Source organism: Anabas testudineus, chromosome 5, assembly GCF_900324465.2.
Source record: "Anabas testudineus chromosome 5, fAnaTes1.2, whole genome shotgun sequence".
NCBI classification, from domain to species: domain Eukaryota; kingdom Metazoa; phylum Chordata; class Actinopteri; order Anabantiformes; family Anabantidae; genus Anabas; species Anabas testudineus.
Genome location: NC_046614.1, coordinates 4,053,895 through 4,065,749, shown reverse-complemented (window position 1 = coordinate 4,065,749; position 11,855 = coordinate 4,053,895). Strand labels below are relative to the sequence as shown.

Here is an 11,855-nt window from a genome sequence, read left to right as displayed (position 1 = left end):
ATAATGTGTACAGGTTGGCCAGTTCACATCATTGCTGCACTATCTTTGAGTTTATACAGTGGAAATGTTGTTTGTTTAGCTAGTGGTGTAGAAACCAAAGCAATACAATATGAAGCAACTGTGTTGAAAATGGTGAAGCATTTGACTCAGTCAAAAACAGCTGGCCTTGATGTAGTATTGAAATGGGTAAAATAAATCTGAGACCAAGATTACAGAGTAAGTGAGACTAAAAGACATTCGTACATCATATTGTTGTTGGTGTTTTTATGATCAATAAAGGCTATATTCACTTTAAGATAGACTCTAGATCTCTGATTGAGCAGATGAGAAGATCTGATCTTCCAGCACAACTCCTCTCTGATACTACGATGTTAGAAAATAACAACAGAGAGTAATCATTTTACCTTTCTGCTTCTCACAAGACAGCACAACTTGAAGTGACTCTTGTGAGCTTGCCTTTGTCCTTTTGTGCACCTGAATTCTTATCTTAGGGAAATAGACCGAATGTTCCAGCATTGAATTCACCTAAAAGAAACTAACTGCAATTATAATGCCGCAGCTCCCAGCTGTCCTTTTTCTACAAACAGAGAAACATCTCCCTCCCATCCGAAATCCTATAAAAATAACTGTATGTGTTAGATACTTTGAGTGTGTCTCTGTCAGTTGTTTGCTGAGGAGTGCATGCTCCCTTGCACAAGAGAAAATAAACTACTGCCTTATTGAATCTCATTGATCTATTTTATTGTGTGTGACTGTTGCTCATTAATCATGTTTATATAAAAAGATTTTAACCTACATCAGACTTGTCTGGTGAATGACAGTGGACAACAGAGAGAGAGCCCAGAAGGAGAAATTTCCCCACAATAATACAAAATGAATCCTCGATAATCAGTTGAATAGGAGAATTAACAGCTTTTGTCAGTCATGAGTGTGCAGGGACAGCAGACTGAAAGACAGACAGCATAGGACTCTTTTGATTGGCAGCCGTTTGGTTTGAATGAGCACAGAAAGTTGGCAGCTGTACAGAATGGACATAGACTTCAACAGCAGTAGGTAGGAAATCCTGTCAGGATGGAGGAGGAGAAGTTCCACAGTTCCTTCAGGGAATCATCCAAGGTGATCTGTCTCCAGGTGCTGCCCTCATACCTGCTAGCCGGACTGGGCATGGTGACAGCCGGCATATTACTGGACCAGGTGCAGGTTAGTTACTGGCTGGTGCTGAGTCAGACACAGGCCACTCTGTAAAACCAGCAAACATGAGATGTGGTCCAGGCTGTGGTAGAACACCTCCTATTAAGTCTAACAGCTTGTAATTCAAGGAACACGATCAGATAATTAATACTGAAAGTAAGACTGCTTAGTTCACATAGTCACATCTGTGCAACCATGACTCTGTCCCCCTGACTCCAGGCCTCTCTGAGGTGAAGGGACTGAACTGTGAGCATTGTAGGTTTGGAGATCACAGTGACCTAGTGGGTCTCCTAAAGTCACTGCGTCCCAAGAGAACAGATAAGCAGGTCTTTGCAATACAACTACACAGAACTGTAGTAAGCTACTATGAATAAATAAAAGATCACAGAGCAAATTAAATTAACATGTAGACGTGAATCTAGGCACACTGAATACAAACAGGTAGTTATATTTGAAAAATTCACTACCATCAGTAAAGTGACTGTAACACAGCAGTCAACAGCAGAAGGTTCTGTGTCAGTGTATAGTGTTTATTTGTTGTTCAAACATTGCTCTAGCTAGCTGGAGCTAACTGGCTCGGATTACCTCTGAATTTCCCATGTGCAGAGGGAAATATCCTGAAGATTACATTATCTAGAGTTGATGTCGCCAACAGTACAATTCTTGGTTGACCTGCTCCTCCAGAACTCTTTCTAATGACACCATATGAGAAAAATAAATTTTATTAAAAATTTAAATAATAGCTGTTTTTAAAGAGTTTACACACATTCTAATAGTTATTTAAATTGGTTCCAATGTTTATTTGTTTATTCAGAGAACTTTGTTTTTATTTTGAATACCTCTCGCTTCTTTATGTCTCCTGAAAACATTGTTAAACATTGGATTTTGTATTATGTTAGGTTTGTTTAGTCTGATTCAGTACTTACAAAGCAGCAGTGGATCACAACTGATGTTGAGATGAGCTAATAGATGTTGCTGCCATGACTGGACAGAAATTAATAGCAATTAAAAGCAATTACAACAAATAGAAAAATATGTCAGGGCTGCCTCACGAATTTAGTGCATAGTGTTTGACTGTGATGGCCTGTATGGAGGTGTTAAGGCACGACAGCCCCTTGTCCTGAATTTCAGTTTTCTAGCTGCTCAAAATATGAAACCTTATAATCAAAAAGTCATCTTATACCACTGAAGGATCTGACCTCTTCATGTATGTATGTATGTATGTATTGATGTAGGCTCAGTTCCGACCATCTGTTGCTTCTCAGTTTAAATGCAGCCTAAAGTCAGAAGGGGGAGCTGCAGAGAGGAGAGCTGCCATTCCAAGCCATGTTTCAAGGACATTGTTTAGCTGAGTCACTGTCCTCGTGTGTGTGTGCGTGCATGTGTATGTGTGTGTGTTTGTGTAAGGACATGGTCTTACTAAGCATTTTGTACAAGCTTATGCTCCTCACATGTAACATTATGTAACATGAACAAAGCTTGCTCAAATGGGATTGTTGGGTTTTCTGTATCATTTTTTTGTATAATTATTCTCTGTAAGGTCTTAAACCTTACACTGTAAAGTGCCTTGAGATAACTTCTGTTGTGAATTGGCACTATACAAATAAAACTGAATTGAATTGAATTGAATTGAATTGAATTGAATTGAATTGAATTGAATTGAATTGAATTGAACAAAGAAGGAGGGAGAGGTCAAAAACTAGAACAAAGTGAAAGGATTGGTCTTTTTAATCTATCCTTCTGTTCTACATAGCAGGTTAGGTGTATGTAAAAGCTCTGTGTTTTTATCCCTACACCAAGCCTTAGTAAATAGTTATGTAATCTTGAAGTATGTTTGATATAAGAAAGATAAAAAGGACAAAAACAGACAAATGAGCTCTGACAGGCTGACAAGTAAATCACAGTTGGTCACAGTTGGTGCCAGCCTGTGAGGTCCCACCTATCAATGAGGATAAACTGTGTCCTTTCCAGGCAGCAGCAGCACCACGTGTTGGTGACAGGTACAGCACCTGCTGCTGCTCAGAGTGCGTCACCAACTTACAGTGAGGGTATCGAAGAGCAGAGAAAGGAGGAGCTATGAAAGAGTGTACTGCAGTATCCTGTGATCTGATCTGAAAAGAAACCAGGACGAAAAGGGGAACTGGAGAAAGAAGTCTCCCGATACAGTCTGGTCACCTTGCTTATGCACACACAGCATCATCTGCAGCATCATCACCCCTCACACACATCCATACAGTCCGTCTTGTCCCTCCCTCCACTACAGGACGGCATCACGTCTCATCTATCCGTCTGGAATCAGAGGGAAGCCCTGACAGGAACGTCCCAGTTGTCTTCGGACAAGCCTAAGCGTCCCACTGTCCTTCACTGCCTCTTCACACAGCTTGCAGCCTTGACGGACATCCCAGCGACCCCTCTGATCAAAATGAGGAAAGGGCTCCAGAGTGGTCCAGCTCACACAGGGCATCAATACAGGGGTGAGGAGAACGAGAGGGAGGTGTGGAGAGAGAAGGAGCAACAGCACAGGAGGGCTGAGAAGAAGCTGTTGGCTTTCTGGATGTCTTTATCCCACAGGACCTGGACCTTCTTCAGGCCCCGTGAAAGACCAAGCTTTCAGCGCACTGCCTCAGCCGCGCGGCTGCTCAAGAGTGAGGCGTGAGGAGGGAAACTGTGTGTGAGTGAGTGACTGTAGTGAGTGAGTGTGTGTGTGTGTGTGTGTATGTGTGTGTGTGTGTGTGTGTGTGTGTGTGTGTGTGTGTTGTGTGTGTGTGTGTGTGGTCTGTCAGTAGCAGAGTGTCAGAAGAGGCCTCACAGACCTGCTGTCAAGAGTGTGTGTGTGTTTCTATGTGTGTGTGGATGAAAGCAGCTTCCTCCTCCGGTGAAGGGCAAAGCAAGCTCGTTGAATCCTTCTTCGGCTCGGTCTTTTTGCAAAATTACTTTAATAACTGTTTACAGCAATGAATGGTCATCTCTGAGTTTCAAAGGACACAGGATTGAGGTGAAGACAACTTGGTAACAGTTTAAAGCAGTTATACTTTTCTGCTTGGTTTGTGTTCCCTCAGCCGAAATAGATCATTGTTTCTCAAGTTAGTCAGACTCATTCAAGACAAAGTCTGAGAGCAGATTCTGTGACACAGAAAAGTCGTTCCTACCAATACTTTCTGGGCGGGAATGGGTTAACAGGGATTGTTAACAGGGATCAGCCATGGTGGTGACCCATCTGGCTCTGGAGCTGCGTTTCCAGGGTAAGAAACTGAGGGGCTTCACATGCAAGCTGACCCGCATGGCCCACGGCTTCCTGCCAGAGAGCTCATGGATCATTGCGGCCCAGGTCCTGCTGCCGTACTTGGTGTCGGGCTTAGGCATGGTGGCAGCTGGGATGGTCATGGATATAGTGCAAGTATGGCAAAAGTTTACCAAAGTGTGTGTGTGTGTGTGTGTGTGTTTACATGAGATTGCATGATGCTATTGCTATGAGTATTAAATCTAGATGCTAGAAGATGTGTTGTGTTTCAAGAACCTTTACAGTCACCATTTTTCTGTGTATGCTTTAGGTAGAGCAATGGTGAGTTGCTAAGGGCAATGTAATGAATTTGTTGTAAGAAATTTCAAATTACAAAATTATTACAAAAATTCTGTTTTATGTGTTTAAAACATAATTTTCTATTCTATTTCTGTTTCTCTGATGAAAAACCTTTGCCTAGCAATGTTCTATATTTAAAAGACAGTAAATGTTATAAGTAATGTTAAAAATTGATAAAGAGTGTAATACAAAAGAATGACATATATGGTGGTACATTGCACTATGGTGGCAACCGTAATTGTTTTCATTCATTAAAAAATAATTACTTTAAATAAATTTAAGAAACAAGCTAATGCTAATAGACAACATCATCACTACAAGATAAGAGCAGTTCCTCCCTGCCAACCTTAGAGGGCACCGTTTTTTCTGTATTGTGCCAGGAGGTAACAAAAAGAAAATAGCTCCCAGTATTCGAAAAAACATATAATATATAACTTAAATGTGTTTTGACAACAAAATGGGAAAATTATATAGGACATTAAATAACACAGAGAAACACTGAATTGATTGTTGTCACTGTTACATGTCGAGAAAACATTAGCGACGTGTTTTATAGGATCTTAATTTAATATAGGATCTTAATTTAATATAAGACATTTTTCATGCAAATTTTTCTCAGTTGAGGCATGTTTTTTCATGCCAGCTGTTGGATGAAACACAGTGAGGCAGTGTTAGACAGGTGGTTATTAGTTTTGCCTTTCCCCACTAACATTAAATATTCACATCTCAAAAAGCAATAACCCATGTTAACATTTTAAAAAGCCTTTCTTGGGTGCTATTTAATTTACCAATAAGAATATCTGCTTCATCAAGGCAGTCTCTGTGTGGTTTGATCAAATATATTTGACATTTTACCTTTTTGAATATAGCCTCAAAATGAGCTATGATTATTACAAGACTGCTGTGGTATTTTTCAGCACTGGGAGGTGTTCAAGGAAGTTTCAGAGGTGTTTATCTTGGTGCCAGCCCTGGTGGGACTGAAAGGAAATCTAGAGATGACATTGGCATCCAGACTGTCAACAGCAGTGAGTGGATGTGCACCCACTCACACACGCACACACACACACATACCATACACATATGCAAATCAAAATCCAAACAATTATTTTATATTCTATCTTTAATTTTTAAATGTAGACAGATAGCTGTAAACATGTTCATATTGAATTAATTGTTAGTTTCTTTTTAGTAGGTCCACATACTGGCACCAACTTACTAGACAACTTGTCTTGTGTGCTTATAAGTTGTAAGTGCAACATGTCCATGTTTTGTGTTTTGATTTTGACAGTATGTCATCATCATCCAATAAAAATACATTACATTCATAAAGCATCTGGTTCACAGATCACAGTGTCAATTACTCATTAGCCACACAGCAAAGATGACAAATCAAACCATTTATTTGCATGAGCAATTACACTAGATCTCAAAGATATTACGTGGCTAACTAATGGGATTTAATTTCCTCACTGGCAAAACTGATGTTCTGAAAAACTTTGAAATCATTCTTAACACCTTGTGTGATAAAGAAATGTGATTACATAAATCTGTTTACACCCACAGGCCAACACTGGGCAGCTGGATGAGGCTAAGCAGCAGTGGAGGATGGTGTTCTGTAATCTAGCTCTCATTCAGGTGACACACTGTTCCACTGCACACTCTCTGTCCTATTAATAACACAATCCTTTACTTTAGTCTCCATCTCCAGACTTCACGGAAGTCTGAGCTCATTCTTCCATTGCTTATTATACATCAACTGTCACATCCAGTGATTCACTGCAGAGACGTTTCACCTATAATTTATGAAAACTGTATGTACTGGCCATTCATAATGTCTAACGTCTAACACAGCACAGACATTTCTCTCATGAAGTGGTAGAGGTTTGCAAGGTTGTGTTTTGTAACCCCAAATACATCAAGAATATGTGAATTGATGATGTTGTGGATTGGATTATGGGTTCATACATTTATGATAAGTGAAATAACATATTATATACACGCTACTACACAAAATACTACTATTACACTTCCTAAGAAGGGTACATGAATTGACATAAATTCCTGCATGTAATGCTACAAATTTCATTCTTTGTAATCCTCATTAACTACTGAAAGTGTGACTCTAAGTAATGCTTAGTTAATGATAATGATATGAAACAAAGTACTTGAACATTGTAAATAACTCATTATGAGTGAAATATCTTAGCTGTAGCTTTAATAATGCATTGTTTTTGCATAAACACATACATGAAATACTGTTTATTCTTGTTCATGGTAAACTACAAATTCTTTATTGTGGTTACAACCAGTGAAGTGTCTTTCCAGACACATAAACATAAGTTTATGCGTAAGAGGTAACACAAGATATTGTGTTACTGAGGATGTATGAGCTTTGACCTTTGACCACTAAAATATTATCATGTTGTCCTTGAGTGCAAGTGAACATTAGTTCCAAACTTTAAGAAATTATGTATTTGTAGAGAGATCTGGAAATGATTAAATAAATTCCCTGTGCTCTTTTTATCCCTTGCCCAGGTTCAAGCCACAGTTGTGGGCTTCCTGGCAGCAGTTGCAGCAGTGGGTCTTGGAGGTCTGACCAAGGGGAGAGTGGATGTCACCCAGGCTGCTGTCCTGTGTGTCAGCAGCGTCAGCACTGCCTTCATCGCTGCGCTGTCTCTAGGTAAGAGACAAGGGCAAACTGCAGTAGAGAAATAAGTGGTTAAGAACACAGTACAGTACACAGTAGAGACCATGAGCTTAGAGTGTTGTTTCATCTTTTTGCTTTGTCAGGTCTGGTGATGGTTGCAGTGATCATTAGTTCCAGGAAAGTGGGCATCAACCCGGACAATGTGGCCACACCCATCGCCGCCAGCCTTGGAGACCTCATCACTCTGTCTTTGCTGGCCGGGGTCAGCAGCTTCTTCTTCTGTCACAGAGGTCAGAGGTCACACGGCCCATCAAGAAAACACCATAACTCTCTTTCAGGGAACTTATTTGTCCGATCCTGTGACGTCATATAACATTAACATTAGATGATTCAAACAGGTGAAGCTCAAATCAACTCAAAGTTTCTTTAATACTAAAGGGTCTTGATGATGACAACACCACTGCTAATAAGCAGGATTGTGGTGATTGAGGAGTATTTCAGCCAGAAGAGGGCACCAAAGTCCACCTTAAATTCTGTCAATAAGAAAGCAGCCACAGACATTTTTAAAGTCTTCCTGAGCTCTAATTTCTGTCATGTTAGAAAATTATCTTTTTAATACACACTTTTCCTCTTCATTCAAAACACAGAAAAATGAATTGTGATTTCTATTGAAAAACAAATTTCTTTAACACATGTATTTAAAGATTTTGACACATTTCTCCTGTGCTGTGTTGCTCCCCAGACATGTGGTACCTGCCTCCTGTGGTGTGTGGCTTCTTTGTGCTGCTTATCCCAGCGTGGATTGTTATTGCCCGCCGCTCTCCACCAATCAGGGAAGTCCTGAAGTCGGGCTGGCAACCAGTGATTTTGGCTATGACTATCAGCAGGTGAGCTGAAGCAGGAAATGTTTTAATCCGCAGGTTACTTTGATTACAATCCAACCCTGTGAATCTTAACGCCCCACTCTGACTTATGTACAGTTTGTTGTCTTCCTCCCAGTATTGGTGGTCTGATTTTGGATAAGACAGTGAGCAATCCAAACTTCGAGGGTATGGCAGTGTTTACTCCAGTCATCAATGGTGAGTAAATAAAAATTCCCATCAGACTTACTGGTAACAACTAACTTTAACCAGCACTTGATCAGCACTGTATTCAAATGTGATAAAAGTGTATATGTTACATTTCTGTTCACATTGTTGTCAACAATTGCAGCTTGTCTTATGGAGGAGCAATAACAGTTAATAAATGATGGCACAGCAACTTATGATGACACAATGGTTCAGTCTTTACTTAGTAAATAATAGTGAAAAGATGTGTTTACTCGAAGTCCACTTACTAGATTTGTCCTAGACCTTTCAGCTGCACCTCATGGCTTTCATCCCTGACTTTACCTTTACCAGTTTATTAAACCACAGATGAAGACTACTTGAGCTGGGCTGTGTGTTTGGACTTAGTGTGATACTGAGGAATGAAGAAGAAACTGTGCAGATTAATCCTTTAATTAATTGGCATTTTTTCCACATGCTTAAGCAAAGAAATTAACACTGACATGTTTTCCTGAAGGGGTAAGCAGATCTGGCATCTGGGGTTGTGCTGTTTCAACAGTCCTAATCCTGGAAGAATGACATATATGCTTTATAATTAGCTTCATTAACAAAACATAAAAAAAAAAAAACTAACTAAAGTCATGTGAAAATTGCTGGAGCATACAGACACCCAGCAGCTAATCCCATTATTTATAAATCCTGGTGTCTCCGCATCCTGACAGCGAAGTAGCAGCAGCACTAAAAGCTGAACTTGATTTTATAAAGGGATCCAAGTTAAAGTCTTAATAAATCATGAGAAATTAAAGTGCTGCCGAGGCTGTGCAGTCCCCCCCCTGTCAAAGGATCCCCAGAGTGGTGTATGGGGCCTGATCTTCATTGACTGAAGTCTGTTGCCCACAAAGTGGCATACTAAGTAGTGAGCAATAACAACGGTCTTTACATAAACCTCAAGCCTGATCAGAATGCCAACTATGCGTTCACTCACTCTCGTTTCCGCAGCATCTCTGCCAGCCTCAGTGCTCTCAAAGACTCCTGCATGTATTGCCATCTCAGTACAGGAAGAGCATTTGCATTCCAATTCAGGACTCCATCCTCCTGCCCTGTTGACCAGAAACACTCCTGCTTAGTCCAAGTGAGCCATGTACTTCATAGCTCTGCAAGCCAAGAAGTTTTGATCTGCTCCTAATGAAATATGCCTGAGGGGGAGCAATGTTACGAATATAGCACCAACATCCAGATTGCCTTTTGCAGACATTTGAAGAAAAACAGCCTCCTGGGACACTGCAAGTTAGGAATAACTGCTGAATAGCTTTCAAGCAAATGACTGTTTGGACAGTGAACCATTTCTCCAAGTTTGTTTATATTCCACAGTGACTGCTCAGCCTCTTGCATGGCTGCACAAAAAAGAACAACTCTTTTTGCACTTTAGCACATTTTCTAGCTGTGACACTTAACGTGGTTTTATGTTTATCACTCATTCCTAGTTTGATTAAATGTCTACTATGAATATGATCAGTGCCACACTATGATAATATCCCTACTTGTCCATCTCCATGCAGGTGCAGGCGGTAATCTGGTGGCCATCCAGGCCAGCAGGATGTCCACATACCTCCACAACTGGAGCGTACCTGGAGCTCTTCCATTTAAAATGAGTCTGAACTGTCCTGGACCTTGTGTTACCTTCTGCTCCTCAGGTCAGATGTAGAAAAATTAAGGGCAAGGATGTAGCCGTGTATCTCTGAAACCCATGTATTTCCTGTTTTTAAGAATTAATCAAACGACCCCATGTATATGTGAAAGCTTACATTTATTTTAATGCATGAACTACCAGTCGAGAACATAAGTGGCTGCTCGAGGAGTTGGGTAGCATATTCAGTTAGGTAAGATCGTATTTTTCTCTCACTGTAGAGAAAAAGCCTTACTCTCATCCCAGTGGAGATGGTAAGAAAGACAGGCAGAAAATGCACGATGAGACATTGGAGTCATCTGGTGGAAACAGCAAAACATTTCACTTACGCTGAAACTAGCATGAACATATAAAGTTTCCAGGATGGCAGACACAACAACATGTTGTTAGATGTTACATGAAACTGAACACACTATAACACACATTTTGTTAAGACTCATTGTTGTGTTTACTCAGATGTGAACTCCAAATCAGCCAGAGTCCTGGTCATCCTTGTAATCCCAGGTCACCTCCTGTTCCTGTACACCATCCACCTCCTGCAGGGAGGACATTTGGCCCTGACGCCCATCTTCATCTTCTGCTACCTGTCTGCTGCTCTGCTTCAGGTTGAAACTTGACAGTTGTCTTTGAGTTTTACTTTCTTCCCCATCAGAGATTCTCATTTGAGACATATTCAACCATTATCATTGTCCAGGTGGTGATTTTGCTCTACATGGCCAACCTGATGGTGCGCTGGCTGTGGCAAAGGGGACTGGACCCCGACAACTTCTCCATCCCTTACCTCACAGCTCTAGGTGACCTGCTTGGGACCGGCTTCTTGGCTGTCAGCTTCAGGCTGATTCTGTTAGTCAGTTCAACTCAGAACGGAGTTTGATACAGACACATGCTCCTGTGAACCCTGAATGCACTGTTAAATACTGTTATATGCAAATGGATGAAATACACTGCAAAGATCGTTTAATTTAAGAGGGAAGCAGAGGTAAGTATAGTGTTACATTTGTGTCTCATTACTCAACAGAATCGTTCACTGGGTTTCACTCTGTCATTTTCTGCTTACACTAAGACATATCCACTCCCAGGGTTTTACGAAATTGCTTAAGTGTACAGAAATTAGTGGAACAACATGGAGTAAATGGCTGGCTGGAGTGACTAGATAGAAAGATAAAGATATAACATAAGAAAGATAACATTACTAAAAATGTGTGTAAATGTCAAATTTGGTAATCCTCTTGAAATTTTATATTTCAAGACACTACTGTGCATGTGCAGCATAACACGGTGCTGACTGACTGAAATAAGTTTTCCACTTTAGATTTACCATAATTGTGAGCGTTTGGTGTTGAGACCTTCACCATTACAAACATGGATCTATTGTACAAAGCTACAGCTCACAGCACACACGGATTAATGTTTCCTCTGCTGGCACATTCCCAGTGTGCAGACACACTTGAGCAGAGAGATGCTGAGAAATCGAGAGAGACAAACGTCTGAGGGTTTGAGAGCACAAAGAGAAAGAGAATCAGAGAAGCAAACAAGTGCAGTGGAGCAAATGTTTATTACTGTACACTTACTGTGTTTGGACAACGACACTGGACAACGGCACTGGGAACACACAACTGACTTATTTTTATTTTAAATCTGTGCTCAACATTTATTGAGCACAGATTTGCTAAAATTTAATTGCCGCTGAATGATTACAATCTT

The 11,855-nt window shown here is 40.5% G+C and overlaps 1 protein-coding gene across 2 annotated transcripts; it reads left to right on the top strand.

Annotated features, from left to right (window-relative positions):
* The first annotated feature begins 1,149 nt into the window (after positions 1-1,149).
* On the top strand, positions 1,150-11,632 carry LOC113155303 (solute carrier family 41 member 1-like). 2 transcript variants are annotated; one of them, XM_026349929.1, is made up of 10 exons: positions 1,150-1,200; positions 5,689-5,796; positions 6,335-6,406; positions 7,307-7,451; positions 7,562-7,708; positions 8,161-8,305; positions 8,418-8,497; positions 10,024-10,158; positions 10,608-10,756; positions 10,846-11,632. In XM_026349929.1, the coding sequence occupies exons 1-10, from the start codon at positions 1,165-1,167 to the stop codon at positions 11,023-11,025; spliced, it is 1,197 nt and encodes a 398-aa protein (XP_026205714.1). In that variant the 5' UTR covers positions 1,150-1,164; the 3' UTR covers positions 11,026-11,632. The 2 variants fall into 2 exon arrangements, with proteins under 2 accessions (XP_026205714.1, XP_026205713.1); XM_026349928.1 differs by lacking the exon at positions 1,150-1,200 and adding an exon at positions 4,394-4,588 and having other exon boundaries at positions 10,846-11,053.
* The last annotated feature ends 223 nt before the right edge of the window (positions 11,633-11,855 follow it).